The 21,797-nt window shown below is 39.1% G+C and overlaps 1 protein-coding gene across 1 annotated transcript in view; it reads left to right on the forward strand.

Annotated features, from left to right (window-relative positions):
* Positions 1 to 18,491, forward strand: part of LOC144590908 (transmembrane channel-like protein 2-A) — a gene marked incomplete at its 3' end in the record, with an annotated part of 44,912 nt that extends 26,421 nt beyond the window's left edge. Inside the window, exons 12-19 of the mRNA XM_078395271.1 lie at positions 2,959 to 3,138; positions 5,046 to 5,192; positions 5,438 to 5,566; positions 6,077 to 6,144; positions 9,713 to 9,952; positions 15,249 to 15,374; positions 17,253 to 17,331; positions 18,380 to 18,491. Of these exons, the coding sequence (XP_078251397.1) occupies positions 2,959 to 3,138; positions 5,046 to 5,192; positions 5,438 to 5,566; positions 6,077 to 6,144; positions 9,713 to 9,952; positions 15,249 to 15,374; positions 17,253 to 17,331; positions 18,380 to 18,491 (1,081 nt within the window). The remainder of the gene's footprint in view (positions 1 to 2,958; positions 3,139 to 5,045; positions 5,193 to 5,437; positions 5,567 to 6,076; positions 6,145 to 9,712; positions 9,953 to 15,248; positions 15,375 to 17,252; positions 17,332 to 18,379) is intronic.
* Between the last annotated feature and the right edge of the window lie 3,306 nt (positions 18,492 to 21,797).

Here is a 21,797-nt window from a genome sequence, read left to right on the forward strand (position 1 = left end):
AGTTGTTGCAACTCCTACAGTTGCAGGGAAAAGTACCTGGGGAGGGGTGGTTTGGGTGGGAAGGGACGAGTGGACCAGGGTGTTACGGGGGGAACAGTCTCTGTGGAAAGCAGAAAGGGGTGGAGATGGGAAGATGTGGCCAGTAGTGGGATCCCATTGGATGTGGCGGAAATGTTGGAGGATAATTTGTTGTACACGACGGCTGATGGGGTGGAAGGTGAGGACAAGGGGGACTCTATCCTTGTTATGAATGGGGAGAGGGGGAGCAACAGTGGAGCTGCGGGATATAGAGACTCTAGTGAGAGCCTCATCTATAATGGAAGAGGGGAACCCCCGTTTCCTAAAGAATGAGGACCAACATCTACTACGCCTACTGACTCCCATAGCTACTTTTACACTTCTTCCCACTCTGTTTCCTGTAAAACTGTCTCCAGCAGAACCCTTCCTCTTGGATTCCCCCAGCTGACCATTTACCTTCACTAGACCTTTTCATTTCCCACTGCCGGCGGGACATCAACCGCCTCAAATTTTCCACTCCCCTGACTTACTCCAACCTCTCCTCTCCTGAACGTACAGCCCTCCGCTCACTCTGCAGCAACCCCGACTTAGTTATCAAACCCGCTGACAAGGGAGGTGTCGTGGTAGTCTGGCGCGCTGACTTCTACCGGACTGAGACCAGATGACAAAATCACCCCTCATCCCTCACAGAAAAAAAGACCCAGCCTCTCCTTATACCCAGTAATTCCCCAGACCCAGTAATATCCTTGTAAAACTTTTTTGCACCTTTTCCAGTCTCATGGCATCCTTCCTAAAGCAGGGTAACCAAAACTGCACACAGTACTGTTCCAAATGTGGTCTTACTAACACCTGAAACATGACAAGTACTTTACTCAATGCACTGACTGATGAAGACAAGCATGTCAAATGACTTCTTCACCACCTTGCCCACCCCTGTCGCCACTTTCATGAAACTATGATTCTGTCCCTAGAAGTCACTCTGTTCTACAACAGTGCTCAGGGCTCAACTATTTACACTGAATGTATCTATGTATGGAATATCTGAACTGATTAGGTTGCATGCAAAACAAACCCTTTCTCTCGGTACATGTGACAATAATAAACCTAAACCTAAACCGTTACTGTGCAAGTCTAACTGGATTTTTCTTACCAAAATGCAACACCTTGCATTTATCTGAACTAAACTCCAACTGCCATTTGTTGGACAATTAGTCCAGTTGATCAAAATTCTGTTGTAATCCTAGATAACCTTCTTCACTGTCCACTTTACTACGGATTTTAGTGTCATGTACAAACTTACTAACCATGCCAACTACATTCACATCCAAACCCTTAATATAAATACAAACGACAGTGGATCCAGCACTAATCCCTATGGCACACCACTTATTACAGGCCTCCAGTCTGAAAAACAGCCATCTACTAGCACCCTCTCTTTTTCCTTCCTTCAAGCCAATTCTATCGCCAATTGGCTAGTTTGCTCTGGATCCTCTGTGATCCAACCTTCCAAACCTGCCTACTATGTGGTACCTTGTCAAAGAAAAAGCCCATGTCGACACTACTGCTCTGCCTCATCAATCTTCTTGGTCACCACTTCAAAAAACTATAAAAATGGTGATTTCCCACATAGAAAAAAATTATGCTGACTATCCCTAATCAGTCCTTGGCTTTCCAAATGCATGTTGATCCTGTCTCTCCCACATACTACAATCAGTCTGAAGAAGGGTCCCAACCTGAAACGTCATCTATCCATGTCCTCCAGAGATGCTGCCTGACCCACTGAGTACTCCAGCAGTCTTTTTTTTGTAAACCTGCATCGCAGTTCCTTGCATCCCACTTTTTGTCCACCTGTGTTTCCCCCTTAAGTGTACCGCATACACACCCAATACTCCTCAAGGGATTTATTTGGTCCCAGTTGCCTATACCTGACATATGCCTTCTCCTTTTTCTTTGACAAGAGCTTGAATACCTCATGCCATCCAAGGTTCCCTCATTCTGCTAGTGGTACATGCTGGGTCTGAACTCCCACCATCTTGCGTTTAAAAGCCACCCATTTACTTGACAACCCTTTGCCTGCAAACTGCCTCACCCAAACAACTTTTGAAAGTTCCTGTCTAATACCATCAAAATTGGCTTGCCCCGATTGGTGCCACTGGGATTGGTGTTGGATCCACTGTGGTCCGTTCTTTCTAGTAACGATTTGGATGTGAATTTAGGACTTCAACTTTAGGAAGAGTCCTATCCTTTTCTATATCTATTGCATAACTAATAGAATGATAGGCACTGGTTTAAAGTGTTTCCCCACTAACACTTCAGTCACGAGTCCTGCCGCATCTCCCAAGAAGAGCTTCCTTCTCTCGCATGGCTATTTACATATTGATAGAATACGAAATGTATTTTTATTTGCAGATATGCCCATTGTTGATTTTATTTCATTTAAAATGGTTTCTTAAAAGTGACACATGATGCATTTTTATTTTTGTTAACAAATTTATCCATTGAATATGGGTTAGGAGGGAGAGATAGGTCAGCCATGATTGAATGGCAGAGTAGACTTGAAATGGTCTGATTCTACTCCTGTCACTTATGACCTTATGATCACTTAATCGGAAGCTATCCTAAAAATAGCAGCTCACTCATATTCAGGAGCTATTTGAGACAATGCTTGAGACAACAATATGCTTGAGCCAACAATTTGATTCATGTTTTTGTGACTACTGTATCACATTTGGTGAACTCTGATATCTTCCACATTCATTGCAGTTCACATTTTTTTGCAGTTTTATTTAGCTTGGACAAACTGAGTGGCCCTCTCAGTTATGGATACATTTATAAGCGTTAAACGTTTAGCGATTAGTCTGTAACCAACTTAAATTGGATAATATTGCAGAAGTCAAAATTATTAGGAATAACTATCTATGAAATATGTTATTTTTATAGATTGATATAGTTATGGCATTGTTGGGAATGTTTGTCCCTCCACTTTTTGAAACAATTGCTACTCTGGAAAATTATCACCCCCGTATTGCATTGCAATGGCAGCTGTGGCGAATGTTTGCCCTGTTCCTCGGTAATCTGTATACATTTCTGCTGGCTCTTATTGATCAAGTCAACTCACAGGTAAGAAACTATTTCTGTTTACTCAGGTGCACACTTGTTTCTGGGTGACTTTCAACTGAGTTGCCATTTTTGTAAATGATATAATGGCATTAAAATAACTGCAAGGGCTGAAGGGGCAGAACCTTGCATATGAACACACAAAGGGAATATTGCCAGTTGGTAATCACAGTGATATATTTGTTAGTAGCAGCTCTGTCTTCACAGAAAATGGAGCTACATGTTGGCGTCCAATGATAGTGACTAGATGTCTTCAATTTTCTGATAGACAAGATGCCTTGATTGATTGATTGATTGAGAGATACAGGCTGGAAGGAGGTTCTTTGGCCCAGTGGCCAAACTGGTTCTTGATTATGCTGATGGCCTTGCCAAGGCAGCCTGAAGTGTGGATGGAGTCAATGGTGGGGAGGTTGTTTTGTGTGATGGACTGGGCTACGACCACAATGCTCTGCAAGTTCTTGCAGTATTGGATGGAGCTGTTCCCAAACCAGGCTATGGTTACACTTTTTAAAAATTCAACAAGGGGGCCATGTTTGTACTGAACATGAATTATTTGGATCTGACCAGAATAACGAGAAAAAAGCTGGGAATTAATCAACCACAGGAGCTTTGTTCGCTAATCAATCTTATTAGCAAAACAAGAAATGAATACTATACAAGGACTCGTGGATGCAAATTAACACAGGGAAGAAAAACACTTTCGTTGTAATACTTCTTGTGACAGCAAAGATGTGAAAGCTACCTTGTAATGAAGATTTGAAATGCTAAGGTCAGAAGATTCCAGGAGCCACTTTTTGACCTCCCTAATAGCTGTATCATATCTTCCTAGAGCTGTTAAGTGCAACCTCCTAAATATAAAGAGGAAGACACAAGGAACTGCAGATGCTGGAATCTTGGATAAAACAGAATGTGGTGGAGCATTTCATTGGGTCAGGCAGCATCTGTGGGGGGAATGAATAGGCGACGTCTCAGGCCAGGATCCTTCTTCAGACTCTGAAACATCGACTATCCATTCCCTCCACAGATGCTGCCTGAACCGCTGAATTCTTCCTGCAACTTTGTTTTTTACTCCTAAAAATAAAATTGTTTTAAATTTACTGTTATTCGTGTGAGTACATCATGTATGTATACATGTTTATTGGTACATTAAACAGAATAGGAACACAGGCCTTTGCATGTTTGGTTTCCAGGATTTTTATTGGCTTTGGAGAGAGGAGATATTTCCTGAGAGAAAGGAAATAAATCAGTCTGGAGCAGGGAATAGTCATCCCATTTTAATGAATCCTATCAATTTTCCCTTGAGAGTGTTAAGCATACATGAGGGAGCACATCTTCAGTCTTCCATGGGAGGATTGGCTGCATTTGTGGGTACTAGCTACAGGGAGAGATAGGACGGATTGTTTTCTCTGGACCACCAGAGGTTGAGGGGAGGCTTAAGAGAAGTATATAAAATTATGGGAGACAGATAGGGTGGACGATTAGATCCTTTTCCCAGGGTGAGAATATCAGACCAGAGGCTGTAGCTGTAATTTGAAAGGGGCAAAGTTTAAATGAGATTTGTGCGTCAAGTTTTTTACACACAGGATGGTCGGTGCCTGGAATATGCTGCCTGGGTTGGTGATGGAAGCAGATACCACAGTGACATTTAGGAGGCTTTTCAATAGGCCTGTAGATTTGCAAGTAATGGAAGGATATGGATTATGTGCAGGCAGGTGACATTAGTTTATTTGGCATCATTCTCAGCACAGTTATTGTGGGCCGAAGGGCCTGTTCCTGTGCTGTATTGTTCTATGTTCGATGATTTTGAAAAAAATGCGGACTTTGACAGATCCCTATCTAAACTATACCTTTAAAATATATTTGGTGTACAAATGTATTTTTAAACAAGATGTTTTCCTTCTCTTGTTCAGTTGGCAGAGGAAGAAAGTATAAAAAACAAAACTTTAGCCATGATGAACGCCTTCAATTTAACATCTAATAGTTCGACCCCTGGTATCCCACAAATAGATCCTGCGGATTTTCCCCGAGGGCCTTGCTGGGAGACTGGCGTTGGACTGGTACGTCAATTGAATCTATACTGCAGATGTGGACTTCAGAATGTTTTGTTTCTTATTTGTGTTTTACGTGTCAGTAGCACATTGCACAATGCGGTGTCACATAATCTGTATTAAATTCCAACATGGATTCAAATCTATGTTAAATTACAGCAGTGTAAATGAGGAGATTATGTTTTTATAGATTTAACCATGTCTTGAAAGATTGTACTATTTACTGAATATTTTTTGTTATTTACAATTTATAGGAATTCACAAAGCTTACTGTGTCTGACATTCTCGTAACTTACGGCAGTATATTTGTTGGAGATTTTCTACGAGCCTTATTTGTCAGATTTGTTAACTACTGCTGGTGCTGGGATCTGGAGTATGGATTTGTTAAGTATTATTTATCAAAAGAAACATGTTGAGTAAATTAATAATGATTAACATTCTATGTATATTATATTTGATACTTGATTAAAGATCGAATTTAATTTGTTCTCATCTAATCACAATTAAATATGTAAAGATGAACTTGCTCACAGTGCTTCACAGTATATTATTTGCACTTTGATTAGTAACAAAGTTTAAAATTAATTTCTTACTCCAAAGACGTACAGGTATGTAGGTTAATTGAGTGGGTAAATGTAAAAATTGTCCCTAGTGTGTGTAGGATAGTGTTAATGTGCGGGGATCGCTGGGCGGCGCGGACTCGGTGGGCCGAAGGGCCTGTTTCCGCGCTGTATCTCTAAATCAAAAAATAAATAAAAATCTAATGAACAATGGCTAGTATACATTTAATGGACCCATTGGACAAATGGCTCCTTTCTTAATAGTTTGTTGTAAAAAGAAGTTACAATTAGTTTTTTCTATTAACCTTGCAACTTTTGCTCTTAACATTTCAGCCTTCATATACTGAATTTGATATCAGTGGAAATGTTCTGGGACTTATCTTCAATCAAGGAATGATATGGTAATGAAGCCTTTCCTTACAGCCATATGATTAAACTACATTTGCCTAATCTTTTCCCAATGGGCTAACCAAGCATGTCAGCCGGTGACCTGTAAATAAGTGAGAGAGAGCAGTAGTTGCAAGTTAAAACATAAACATAGAGCCGGAGAGTAGTAGGACGTGCCATAAGTGAGAGATGGTCAGAACCAAGCTTGCAAATAATGAAGAAAAACTCAATGGTCTTTTATATAATATAAAAATATAAAGATCAAAAGGAGTTAAAGAAAAGAGGTCTGTGAGAAAAATATTGTAGTCAGAATGTGTTTGTTTCTTAAAAAATACTTTGTCTAAAAATTATGGCGCAAGCATTATTAGAGATATGTAAATTGTTGGCAGAGTAGATATAATGAGAGGATATAAGGGAGTTGGAATATTTGCTAATTTCCTTGATAAATACATGCTTCACCAGCTGTTAGAAGTTCTGTGGAAATATTAGATGATCATTTTGCCATCTAGTCCAGTTGGAGATGTGATGCCAGAAGATGCTGGTGGATAATGAACATTGCACCATTGTTTTAAAAGGGTGAAAGGGATAGATTGAGCAACTACAGGTGGGTCAGATTATTAGAAACATTTCTGAGTGACAATATGGATCATTATTTGGATCATTTAATATTATTTATTTGGCCAGTGTCATTAAGTAACACAGTAGAGAAGGGCTGGGGGTTTTGATGGAAATGGTCCATGATATATGTTGCACAGATTGTGTTAAGGCTATTTGGAAACGTGAAAGTTGTGGAAATATAAGGGTAAGATGGACTTGTACTGTTTATATTTATTGATGGAAAAAATATATCCATATCAAATAAGATGAATGCAACTCTGCTAATTAAAAGATTATACCTAATTTTGTCAGAATATATTACAGTTAATGCCAAAATAATTTACCTACAGTAATTTTAGGTGCTTCATTATTTGGATAAGTGCTAGTTTAGCTGAAATTGCTTTCACTCAGACGTATCTTAGGTCTTTCACAGAAAATACGAGAACAACCCAATATTTGATGAAGCCTGCTGTGTTTGTAAGTTGATTATCTACTATCCTTATCATACTTTGACCAAGTCCCTGCGATACGTTTGGTAAAGTTGTCATCTCTGTTCTGATTGATGTTGCCCTGAGCAGTGCAGTACTTTTCCCATCAGCAATTTCACTAACGTACGTTGTGAGAAAGTGAAACTAAACCCCAGTCTTAATCAATCATTAATGCTGCTCAAACATCGTCTCTGTCAAATGCAAATATTTAATAAAAGCAGCAATTGGTTCTAAATATTCCGGATAAAAGATATTCAGGAAAGAAAGAGAAGGGAAGAAAGGAAAGTGAGTGTCAGTGTGGGAGTATTGAGGGGAATGTGGCGAGAACATAATGTGATTTGAATAGGATAAGTGTAAATTGGTCTGTGATGATACAGTGGTTCAAAGCTTATGTCAATGACCTGGTCAAACCTGGAGCTTTGAGGAAAATAATATGTCTTCAAGGAGATATAGACAGCATAAGGTTGCGTGGCAGACAAAACAATACCATAAAGTGAGAAATCTTGTAATTTTATCAGGAGAATGAGAAGAGGCAGTTTATCTAGAGGGCACAATTCTAAAATGGTTTCAGAAAAGAGAGATTTGAGGATATTTGTGCATATTGCTTTGTAATTGGCAGAGGAGTTGAGAACATGGTTTAAAAATATATCAACTCTTTCTTCTTAACTTAGTCATACATTTTATGACCAACATTCTTTTATTCAACACCAAGGGAATTGGGATGTGTAAGGAAAAAGCAAAATAGAAAAAACAAATCAAAACTATTTTTTCTTTGTGTTGCAAAAAGTATCTCTGTTCAATAAACCTTTCTATAAATAGCAGAATATACTCATGATAGGCCTGATATTGTATATGTAGTCCAAGAACTAGACTGTTGGAAATAATAGTTGTTTTTCACACATGAATGTAGCGCAACGCGTATGCACATTTGGTGTGCATACCTTTTTTTTGCTGAAAAGTTGCATTACGCGCCATATTGTACATTTTGATGTAAAATTCTGAATCTCTCTCTCTCTCTCTCTCTCTCTCTCTCTCTCTCTCTCTCTCTCTCTCTCTCTCTCTCTCTCTCTGTCTGTCTCTCTGTCTCTGTCTCTCTCTCTCTCTGTCTCTCTCTGTCTCTCATTATATTGTTTACCGTGTACTATGTTTACATGTTCTTTTGTGCTGCTGCAAATAAGAATTTCACTGTTCTATCTGGACATATGACAATAAAACACTCTTGACTCTCTTGTCTCTTGACTTTATATGGCAATAAATTTACCGATGTGTGCCAAACAAGATCTCACTGTACCTTGGTGCACGTGATAATAAAGGAAGCATTGAACCATTGAATGATACAGTAATAATACATTGATTTAATTAAGTCAAAAAAGTAAATTATGTGCAACTTTCCAACCCCTCTCCATAGAAATGAATGGAATGACTGGAAATGTGCCAGTCCTAGCCAGGGACATGATTCAGTTGCTAACTTTCCCCGTGGTAACAGCTGGAATATTTTTGAGGGTCAATCTCCACCAATGAGGTCCAGTATTCAACAGTGCTTTATTTGCCACATATGCAACTGCACAGTGAAATTCTTTTTGTATATATGGCCATTTTTGGTGCAATTATACAAAGTTCAAATCCCGGTCAGTGTACTGGAGCTCAATGTACTGGAGCAGTTCCCGCAAACCAATGTCCCTCGTCTCTTCTTGCCCGACCATCTTTGTATCCTGGGTACATCTCCAGCAGCCTACCTTTAAGGTGCTGGAGGCATTACCCTGGTTCACCATCCTAGTGGTGCTAGCTCCTCTCATTCGACATCTCCAGCTCCCTCCCAGTTACGCCATCCGATGAACCATCGGGTGAGATACTGGTCCTGCTGACATACGAGACTTCAGGCGGGTTACCGGCCCCGCCGACCGATTAGTCTTCTGGTGAGTTCCCAGACACAATATTGGAGCACTGTCAGAGTAATGACAGCAATCAGCTGTGTAAAAGTCTGTGACTTTGGTGTTTTGCACTCATGTGCACTAGCCTTAAACCGCCTTACATTTACAATACTAAATAATTGTGATCTCTGTGGAATGGCAGTGTGTTTAGTGAATATTTCAGTCCTTTGTGGTTAACATTGAAGAAGTTCCTGCAGAACTGGAACTCTACCAGCAGATGGAGTTGGTGGTAGAACCAGCAGCACCTATGGAAACCTTTCTCCTGATTACTATAGAGAAGAAATCAAATGTAGTAACTTCCACGTCCTCAGAATGTATCATATTACTTTACAGTCAATTAAGTACATCAATGTTGTCCTAGTAAATGTAAGGAAACAAACATCATTAGAAACGTCATTACAAATTACCACAAACCAACCATGTGATAATGTTCAAATAATTTCAATTATTAAAATCCCAAAGGCAGTGGAAGACAAAAAATAGGACCAGGCTAGTTTTCCTGTTGTGCTGGTTCTAGCATCCATGAGCTTTATATTGATTTGAAAAGTATTTTTCTTTCTTTTCAGGATGGGCACCTTCTATTCACCCGGATTAATTGGCATCAATATTCTACGGCTGTTGACATCCATGTACTTCCAATGCTGGGCTGTTATGTGTTGTAATGTCCCTCAGTCAAGAGTTTTCAAGGCATCGGGATCCAATAATTTTTACATGTCTTTATTATTGTTGATTTTATTCCTAAGTGTATTGCCAGTTGTCTACACCATAATGACATTTACCCCCTCATTTGATTGTGGACCATTCAGGTAATCAGTTTTAATCAATCTAGTCCTGTTTTAAGACAATGTCTTCTCTCCTACACAATGAAATAATGATGGATTAGACTTCTTTATATCATCTGCCTCTATTATTTTTGTTGATACCTGAATTCGCATGCTTTTATCCAAGAATTTATAAATGAATAAGGGGAAGCAATTGCAGCATCACATCAACATGGTGTTATAGTTTCAATTTGGATCATTTTATCAAGTAAGTTATGACTATTATAGCACAGAAGTTATTTTTCTATTAGCCCTTTCAAATAGTATTTTATTCCATGTTCAGCTCTTTCCCATAGCATTTTACATTACATATTTTCGAAAAGATATCCATTTTTTCTATAAATTGTTGTAGTCTCCATTTAAATCTAATAACTCACTGTGTGATATTTTCTCCTCCTACATCGTGAAGAACCAATAATGAAAAGGGTTAGACAGTAGCAAAACATATTTATTTAATATAATCATTTATTAGGCAAATCTTCCAGGCATTTGATATATAGTTTAGCAGGCAAACATCATGATTTGTTCGTCATCAACCTCTGTGGTGCCGTTTACAACAAACTGAAAGATGTCCATTTTGTAACGATAAGGGTGTTGAGTTTTATGTTACAAATATACACAAAGTGTTCTCCATGCAAGATTTTGATTCTCCTATTGATTCTCCCATGAAATTTCACAACTAAGTTTCCCATGATATTGTACAAGGTGAGTTGGACAATATACTGAATATTTCATTGATCTATCTATCCATTGTAAGTACTGTCACTTTCCCACGCCCTTCTGCCTGACCCAATTAACTTCCTCCTCCAATAAATCTGTGGAATTCTCTGCCTCAGAAAGCAGTGGAGGCCAATTATCAGGATGTTTTCAAGTGAGAGTTGGATAGAGCTCTTAACGATAGCGGTGTCAGGGGGTATGGGGAGAGGGCAGGAACGGGGTACTGATTGTGGATGATCAGCCATGATCACATTGAATGGCGGTGCTGGCTCGAAGAGCCTACTCCTGCACCTATTGTCTATTGTCTAACGTCTAACACAGAATGAACTGTACTTTCACATCCACAGACATCGGGTATACTTGCTCAGTTAATGTTTATCTCAAAAGTTCAAAACTCTGATTCATATTTGACTTGCCAAGATCAAAGTCACAAAAGAGCAATATATTAATAGAAAAATCTAGCTTTTGCCTACACTTTCCTTTCAACTATAATCGTTAGAACCATTTATTCCTATGTTCATATTGTGAACTTGTCAGACTGCAATTAGATTCTTTGTTTACTTCACTGGGAGTCGGATATAATTACAGCATGGCCAATCAAAAAATAAACAAAACAGGTGCTCTAATAAGGGGTCGATCTACTCTGCCACATGACTACCCATGCAGCAAAGACAAAATTCATATTCTAGGCTATTATTAAAATATAGAATATTGGAGTCAGGAAGGCTTTCACCTGTGGGTTTCCATAACAGCTCAGTACTTGGCTAATGTGACAATGATTTAGACTGATCTAGAAGGGGTGGGAGAAAATATGTTTGCAGATGAAATCAAATTACTTAATGGTTGGATATGAGGAAACTTTAAGAAGATATAGATGGTCTGGTCAGCTGGGTTGAAAACTGGGGAATGAAATTTACCCCAAAAATCAGTGAGGTGGTACATCACAGCAAGAGAATATGCAATAAATGGCAAAATATTGAGCGTTGTGGACCAGCAAAGTTACTTTTGGGGGGATGTCCAGAGATCTTTATCCATATTAGAAAAGTGAATAAGATTGTTAAAAATACATACAGGACATTTCCCTACATTAGATATAGTTTTTTAGGAACAGGAAGATTTTCCTAGATCTACAAGGCAACACAATAGAAAATAGGTGCAGGAGGAGGCCATTCGGCCCTTCAAGCCAGCACCGCCATTCAATGTGACCATGGCTGATCATTCTCAATCAGTACCCCATTCCTGCCTTCTCCCCATACCCCCTGACTCCGCTATCCTTAAGAGCTCTATCCAGCTCTCTCTTGAATGCATTCAGAGAATTGGCCTCCACTGCCTTCTGAGGCAGAGAATTCCACAGATTCACAACTCTCTGACTGAAAAAGTTATTCCTCATCTCAGTTCTAAATGGCCTACCCCTTATTCTTAACACCAGTTAGGCTGCAATTTGGGTACTCCATATAACGCCACATCATCACATAATAGATGGATACTTGGACGTGTGCTTGAAAGCTGTGACCTGGTGCTGTAATATGGGATTAGGTTGCTCAGATTCTTGATTACCTATGCTACATATCAGTTTTTATTAATTTATTGGATGCATATATTACTGGCATGCCTATAATTTATCGCCCATTCTTATTACTTTTGTGAAGACATGATCAGCTGCCTTCACTGACTGCAGTAATCCTGCTGAAAGAAACTCCCACAGAAATTACACATCCAGTGATCGGCAGTTTCTTTGACAGCCTTATGATGCATTGCCCAATGTGAAAAAATAGAACAGAAGTGCACGGGCCCGTTCATCCATGACAGCTCCTTTCTAATTCCAAAAGCAGGAAGTGTTCTTGTAGAAACAAGGAACTGCAGATGCTGGTTTACCAAGGAAAGAAACAAAAAAACTATAGTAACCCAGCGGGTCAGGCGGCATTTCTGGTGAACTTGGATAGGTGATGTTTCGGGTTGGGACCCGTCTTCAGCTGTTAACCGTTGCGATGCCCATTCCTCAGTCGTGACACTGCTTGCAACATTCCATAGCTGGATCATGGTTGTTCACTTAGGGTGGATTGGGGACCTTTCGATCTGGGTAAAGTTATGCCCATCAATAAAAATGGCGTATTGCCATTGTTTTCAGTGACACCATGATCCCTCTGATGAATAATGTGTGCATAGGCTCATGTTTTCAAGACTTTTGTCATTGAGGTACATGACATTCTGCAGGATGGTAGACCACCATGTTCTTTTGCTTCACTGCCACCTTGGTACAGGTCAAGCCCCTCATATTGACTCTCTACTTTGTTGTACATGATCTTTCTAAGTCAATTCAACAGATCCCTGTGATATCTCACAATCTTCTGCTCACAGCTGCATCACTGAGGGCACACTGGCATTATATTTGTGAATAAACCCTTTCATCTAATTTAATTTCAGTCAGGAATGGATGATACCTTGAGCATTGGGTTCTCCTGACATCACTGGCTTCCATCAAACCAGTCAGCCATTGACTCTAATCATTACTTACCCAAATGCTTTTATGACCAGGAAAGTCAGCAACTGCCTCGATGGGAAACTGATTATAGGCCATGAGTACAAAATCCTTAATAGTCAATTCCACACTTCTGTTACTCCTTCTGACATTTCTAGGCACTACTGAACATTTTCAATGATCAACACAACCCAGAGGGATGGATTTATTTCCTTGGATCTTTACACAAGTGTAATATCCAACCAATTCTATCATCAATACCTGCGTTCACAGAGAGTATTTCCCTGGGTAGTGTTTGACATTTTCCAGGGTCTTGTTGTGACCATTTATTGCCAGAAGGCAGTGTGGCTCAGCAGGGGCAGATTGGTAAAGGACTGTCTTGCAGAGGTTGAGTGTAAGGTCCATCCTCTCAAGTGCTTCATTAAATGAGCAAATTGATGATGTCTTGGAGCTCAGCCTTTAAGCATGTGCAAATGCAAGTGTCATCTGCATACTGCACCTTTACTACGTGGTTGGATGACCTTCGTTCTGGAGTGTATAGTCGTAGTTCAAAAGGTTTCACACAGGTTCTGGTAGGTATTGACTGTTTTTCTATCCCTGATTAATTCACTTCTGTTCTTGTCTCTCCTTAGGGTTCTTGACACATTCTGCTTTTAGCACTCCCTAGGGAAAATAACCTCACTCATCAGTAATTACAAGTGAATACTCTTAAGATGGAGCCATAGTCATAGAGCACGGAAACAGGGCCATCAGCACAACAGGTCCATGCGGACCAAGATGCCCCATCTAAGGAAGTCCCATTTCTCCACATTTGGCCCCTATTCCTTTAAATCCTTCCTATCCATGTACATATCCAAGTGTCTTTTAAATGTTGTAATAGAACCTGCCTCAACTACTTCCTCTGGCAGTATGTTCTATATAACCACCAACCTCGGTAAGAAAAAAATGCCCTTCAGTTTCTTACTAAGCCTTTCCCCTCTCACCTTTAACCTATGGCTCTTGAGTCCCCTTCCCTGTATAAAATAATTTATTAATTCAACCTATCTATTCCCTCATGATTTTATACACCTCATTGAGGTAAGATGCAGCCTCCTGCAGTCCAGGGAATTAAGTCACTGTCTGCCCAATCTCTCCCTGTAGCTTAGGCCCTGAGGTCCTGTCAACATTCTCTTCCCCTCTATTATCAAGCTTCTGAATGGTACTTCTATACACTAGGGTCTTGTCCGATTCACATCTACCCCATTACATAAATCAGACTTTGTGGAACTGACGCACTACAATGCTGAGAACTAATTCTGCACTCTGTATCTTCCCCTTTGCTTTATCTTTTGTACGAGTTTGACTTGACAGTATTTATGTATAGTATTATCTGACCTGATTGGATAGCATGAAAAAAAAGCTTTTCACTGTACCTCAGTGCACGTGACAATTGCAAAAAAAAACCTAAACCTAAATCTTCTCTGCACTCCAGTTTAAGACATTAAGATATCCTCAGAATTCTCCTAAACCACCTGTCTAGGTAGTCACAGTCTTACAGTCACGCATAACGGCAACAGATATTTTTAAGGCAGAGATAGATAGATCCTTGATTAGCACGGGCGTCAGGGGTTATGGGGAGAAGGCACGAGAATGTTGAGAGGGAAGGATAGATCAACCATGATTGAATGGCAGAGTAGACTTGATGGGCCGAATGGCCTAACTCTGCTCCTATCACTTATGAACTTCTATACCTGCACTTTCTTGAAATAGATACAAATAACTTCCCATTAATGGGTCCAACGTATGGAATGTAGCTGGGAATTGCTTTGAAAAGGAACCCGTACAAAACCCTGTGCTGCAGTCCTGTGTGACTGTTCCTCATTGCCCAGGAGTGAGCTTTCCTACTGAATACCATGCTATGACTGCACCTGTAACATTATGCTTATTTCCACATAAATGTTTTGTTGCATGGAACAGATGGGCAGTCTAAAGTTTAATGATAAAAATTAATAAGGAACACAAATTATTTGTCATTAATGTGTAATGTTTACTTAGACCTTACTATTTAGATCACGTTGCAATTTAACTCTTTGCCTTTTTTCTTAGTGGGAAGGCTAAAATGTTTGAGGTTATTATGGAAACCATTCAGTATGATTTCCCGGCATTTGTTGGAAAACTCTTCAGTTATGCTTCAAATCCAGGGTTGATTCTGCCCGGGATCTTACTGATGGTGTAAGTTTAATTTTCTCTTCAACAAAACCAAATCCTCTAATTGATGGAATGTTAATGGCAGTTGGAAACAGGCCTTTTAAATGGGACTTCTGTGCATATATTGTCATGCACAGAACTCCCAAAGTTACTAAATGATAGATGGCATTACATTTGTATGGTCTGCCAGTGAACCTAGCATGGAGTCCATGGAGAAGCTTTATCTTGCTGAGATTCCCAGCGCATACACCTCACAGAACAAGACAGGCCTGATGCAGGATGCAGCACCTCATTGATTTGCAGGAACCAAAACATCTATTCCTTCTTTGAAACTATCTTAGTAGAAGACTAGAAAGAAAGTGGTTTATAAATAAATATATCAGACTGTCCATAAATGAATGATCATTAGTACTTTTTATTATGCTACTACTATTATATTGCCTAATGGTACCTGTACAAGAAGTAGTTATGACAACTAATTACCCATAGCAAAAAAAAAGATGCTATTAATTGGTACTTAAGAAAATATGCTCTCAAGACAAAGTGATTAGCACAAAGCATTTGACTAAACAATAACTTTACTGGATTTCCCTCAATAAGCCTCTTTCAATATATTTGGATTTACATAGGTGAACCTGTGCCAATATGACATCTAATAATTGCAAGAAAGAATTATAAGAGAATGCATTACAGAAACATTAATAGTAATGTAGTTGCTTCATGGATAGTTAGGTACTGCAATCTTGTTTCCAGTAAATAATCAACGGACAATTTTTTGCAACCTCGGAAAGTGATAAACTACTTGAGTGAGAGCACTCCACAGTGAGCTCAATCCAAACCATATTTAATGTTCCATAAGATGCGCTTTTTAGATTCCATAATTGGAATGAACAGGGATATTTGGGAGAGGAAAATGGATCCGCGGCAAGCATTTTCTTTCATTCCTTTTACCAGTGACCTCATTGTGGACACAGAGATTAAAATTAAATCTAATTTAGCCCAATGAAAATTGTAATGTGCACTCGCCATAAAAGGAGCATCATTCTTTTTATTTAGCTTTAATAGGTTATAAGAAAAGTAAATTATGAAGCAACAAGAAATATGGAACAGGCAAGATCTATTGACGAAATTTGGAACCATGATCTTTTCATAAGTTCATAAGAGATAGGAGCACCATTAGGCCATTTGGCCAATTGAGTATGCTTCACCATTTGATCATGGTTGATCTATATTTTCACTTTCAATCCCATTCTCTTGTCTTCTCCTTTTGACACCCTTACTAATTAAGATCCTATCAATCTCCACCATAAAAAAATACCCAATAACAGCCTCCACAGCATCTGTGGCAATGAAGTCCACAGATTGACCATCCTCTGGCTGATGAAATTAGTGATTTCCTCATTGAAAATGTCCTCATCATGCTCAAGAGAAATCAATAAGCGGGTGAAAATATCTGGTATTTATGAACTATTCCTATGCAAAAAAACAATCACAGATTTTTGCATGAGGTATGAGTGAGTTTTTAATGGTGTGCTTTTACTGGTTTATTTTCACTGGTTCTCAGATAAGCATTTCAACGTACATATTTAAAAAATGTTTAAATAGGTTTGTTTGCATTTCAAATTCAAGCACAACTGAATATTCTAATCTTTATTTTGCTCTCAGTAAAATGTTTAGAAACATAATTTTAAATAATCCTTTTCCCAGCCTCAGTTGCTCTCGGTTATTGACTGATCACTCAATATGACAAAAATCAGTGTTGTCATATCTTAACTGTAATTTTGAACAAAGAGCAATCTGCTTATATGTATATTATGTTTAAAGATGAACTTGTACTATGTGCTCGATATTCATTCAGCACTAAGACATTTGATTGCCTTTCTACTTGTGTTTCAATTGCAGTTTAGGCATATACTACCTTAATGCTACCTCAAAAACATATAAGGAGGCAAATCTGGAGTTAAAAAAGAAGATGCAAATGGTAAGTTCACCTTGAAAACTAGTCTCACTGAATGTACAGTTATTATGCAAACAAGGAATGCATGTTTTTCTGTATTTATGCTTTCTAGAAAGAACCTTTATTTAAAATATTGAGATTCTTCAGGGTAGAAATTTGTCTTCTCCCAGTACACACCAGCTATGCAGTGTATCTGTGAAATAGTGTACTTTTAAAGCTTGGACATCAACTCTTCTGTATAGGCAGAGTCTGTTGGTATATTCTTCCATGAAAAAGGCGCATGATTGTAATCTTCTTGTGTCCTAGTGGGAATGTTTCTCAGCCACTCCAACTTTGATGTACAGTATTCAGAATCAAAGCTTTTCCTACACCATGTTTCATTGAGATTGCCACATGATAGTCATTTTCTGGACCTGGGAGATCCATTTCAGACCAAAAAGTCTTCAACTGGCATGCCATTAGATGCAGTGGTATGGATGCCAGGATTCTCTCATTTTAAGTCACCTACTTACTCCCTTCCCCTTCACCCTCCCCAGCCACAATGGGCGAAACAGGCACCACCCTACCTGAGGGCATTTGTGGCTGGCACTGATTGGTCCTGGTCTTTTCGAACCTCCAACCATTCACCTGCCACCACCCCCTATGTACAGTCTGAAGAAGGGTCCTGACCCAAAACATTACCTATCCTTTTTCTCAAGAGATGCTGCCTTATCTGCTGAGTTACTCCAGCACTTTGTGTCTATCTTTGGTATAAACCAGCATCTGCAGTTCCTTGTTTCTACATACTGCCTGGAGAAAGTGCCTGGCTCAGTTTTGTGAGTGGTATGTCTTCTCTGCAGAATGATTTACTATGGTTTACAACAATTCTGGTTTGCACAGCACTGAAAAATGTGCAAAGCAATCCAATTTCCATTTGTGCATGCATGTTTAGTTAAGATACTTTTTTAGAAAAATATCTAAAACGTGTAAGCTAAGCATTGCCCCTGTGCTGACATCTAAGTGTTGAGTTACAATCTTTAAATATATTTAGGTGTGTTAAAAATATGGCACAATTTCTTTTTTATTATAAAAGCAACGTGAAGAGCAAAAGAATAAAAGGAACAATAAAAACACCGTCAATCCAATGCTTCAAGATTTAGAAGATCTTTTACCAAAGAAAACAAATTCTAGCAAACCTGAAACAGGTGGGAACTGAAGACATCATTTAATGTGTGACATTAATTTGATGAAAGATATAGCTTAAAAATCACTGATATTTAACTCTTTATTCAGGAATTATACCAAATGCATGCATTGTGTTATTTGGTTGAAATGTTACTTGTACAATAACTGTAATGTATAAATGTGAGTTTATTTTTTGTTTAAATAGATTTTTAATTCATATAGAGTCATAGAGTCAGAGAGTCATGTGGCATGGAAAGAGGCCCTTCGGCTCAACTTGTTTGTGCCGAGCAAGGTGTCGCTTCTCCAATACTCCTGCCTGCCATGTTTGGTCCATATCCCTCTAAACCTTTCATATCAATGTACCTATCCAAATGACTTTTAAATGTTGTTATAGTCCTTTCCTCGACCACCTCCTCTGGCAGTTCCATATACTCACCACCGTCTGTGTGAAAAAAAATGCCCTTCAGGTTCCTATTAAATCTTTTCCCTCTCACCTTAAAGGTCTGCTGAGCTTTTCCTTCATAGCCATCCATATGCGATGGAATGGGAGGAATTTTATTCCACTTAAATCCAGCATCAGTTCGGAATAACACATAACTGCATGGCAGGTTAACCCGGACTGCCAGCACTTTGATCCTAACAACCAATGGTATATTGCTTCTGATGATAGCAGGGACTGCATCTTCTCTTAGCAAATGTGGATCTAATCACTTTGCCAATAAGGTCTCCTCTGAAAGTATAGTGATTTAGCCTGCCTGTGTTCTCTAATCAAGCTCCTGCTCCACTATTGGTAGTAGGCCAATCCAAGCCATAACTAATTCCAAGGATTCACGTGCTTCTTGTCAAAAGCCTCTAAATCTCTGTCACCTGCTGTTATTCCAATTTGGTGGAATGGCAGCAGATGACAGAAGTTTAGTTTCTCTGAGATGTTAATTTCTTTAAGTTTACTTCTCGGAGCAATGATGCTAATATAAACTTGATATTGAAAATTTATAAAGCCGGAATGACTAACTTTATTATTAACTAGATTAGAAACTGACATTTTAAAATAATATTATTTATACTTTAGATTGCTTTCCATTTTCTTTCCATTTTCTGAACCTTCTAGTTCTTATATTCTAAATGTCCAATCATATTCTCAATATTTTATCCATAAATGAAAATACTTATTTTCTTTATTGGAAGAAATATTAATATCCTGATGTTGAAGAGTTTGTTAATTTCCCTCAAAGCTGTTAGCCTAATATTTTTATTGGCAATGAAGAAATGACCCCGTTTTGATCCTGATCGATAGTACAGTCTGCATGAAGTTTGCATGGTCACTCTGAGACCACATGGTTTTCATCCATGTCCTCTTGTTTCTGCCTAGATCCCAAAGTTATGCAGGTTGGTAGGTTAATTTTCCTCGATAAAATTGTCCCTTGTGTGTTGGTTATTGGTAGAATTTAATAAGGTTGATGTGAATCTTGGGAGAATAATATGGGATTAATGTAATGGAATCCTGATGCTTAGTGTGGTTCCATTGCACTGAAGGGCCTGTTTCTGTCATGTTTCACTGAATGACTTGATCAGGTGTCATGGAGGGTGGGTAGAATTGTATCTGGGTCTCAGTTGAGGACTGTTGCGAACTGGGGGTCATGGGATGGATTGGAGGTCGGGTATGATTAGGAGATTGGGGGCAAAATGTTGTTATGTTCAGGGTTGATTGAAGAGTTAGAAGTCAGGAATGGACTCAGGTTGAATGGGGATTCAGGGGGTGAGATAGGTGGGTTAGTCTAGGGCAATGGTATCAAAGAAAGGAGGAATAAATATGTTATGTTGAGGGTTGATTGGAGAGTTATAAGTCAGGAATGAACTCCGGTTGAATGGGAATTCAGTGGGTTAGATAGGTAGGTTAGTCTATGGGAATGGCATTAATGAGAGATGGAAGAAAATGGATCTATACCAGCAGGGTTTCCAGTAATGAATGCAAAGATATTTGTGAAGATTGACTACCATGTTACTGATGAGCCACAGAACAACACCGTCCAATTTCCTGGGCAACACTCTGAAGGAGGGGGGTGGGGTGGGGTGGGGGGGGGGGGGTGGAATAATGTTATTCCATGCACATCCAATGCACAAATCACACCACAAAACAAGTGCAATTCACCCCCGTCAGAAGAATCCAGTTGAATTTGTAGAAGGACACTGCTTGATGTGCTTATCACTACAATCCGATTCTGAACTGAAAGAAAAAGTGATTTTCATACAAATAATAGTGATAAAAATAACTAAATATATTAATTCATAGGCTGTTTTAAATACAGAGGCCATATCAGCCATTTATGGCCTAGTTAATGGCATAATTTGTCAGGAATAATAGCATGAGCAGTTTTCCCAGATCAGCTGTTTCTGTTTTTCTTTTTGAAAGTGTCCACCATGACCCACTTGTAGGTTCAGAGAGACAGTCACGCCTTCAGAACCAAAGGAAATCCAACAAATGTTAGCGTGATCAGTGAAGGGAAAATACAAGTACAACTCCAAATGGATATACAATTGTGTTGTATTTGATCTTCGGGTAAAATATTTAACCATTACCAGTTCAAATTGGTTTGGATTATAATCGACCAGAGGACAAATTGTAGGTTTAAGGTGAAGGGGAAAAGATTTAATAGGAATCTGAAGGGTAACCTTTTCACACAAAGGGTGGTGGGTGTAAGGAACAAGCTGCCAGAGGAGGTAGTTGACGCTGGGACTATCCCATCGTTTAAGAAACAGTTAGACAGGTACATGGGTTGGACAGGTTTGGAGGGATATGAACCAAGTGCTGGCAGGTGGGACTAGTGTAGCTGGGACATGTGGGTAAGTTGGGCCAAAGGGCCAACTGCATCACTCCAGGACTAGGACTCACCTCTCTTGCCTTATTGTACTGTACTTCCAGCTTTTCCAGGATTTCAGTTAAAGTTTAAAGTAGATAAAGTTTTGACATTTCTTCTATAGTTCAGATATTAAAGTCTACAAGCAATGGTCATTTCTGAACTGCCCCTGCAGACTGAACACAGGAGTTCCACATAGTGGGAAATAAATCTGCATTTCTTTTCTCCTGTGTAGAGGAGGGTCTTCAACTTGAAACATTAATTCTATTTTTTCTTTTTGTAAATGCTGCCTGTCCTCCTCTATGTTCACAGCACTTTCTGTTTTTATTTCTGATTTCCAGTCTCTGCAGTTTTGTGACTTTCATCCTGTATCCAAGCATCCCTTCACTTCACAGCTGCTATTGTCAGCCAATGGAGTCTTAAATTACTTTCCATGCCTTAATTTCACCCGTGATATTTCCATTCCTTCTA

The sequence above is a fragment of the Rhinoraja longicauda genome, unplaced genomic scaffold (assembly GCF_053455715.1).
Source record: "Rhinoraja longicauda isolate Sanriku21f unplaced genomic scaffold, sRhiLon1.1 Scf000389, whole genome shotgun sequence".
NCBI lineage: Eukaryota > Metazoa > Chordata > Chondrichthyes > Rajiformes > Arhynchobatidae > Rhinoraja > Rhinoraja longicauda.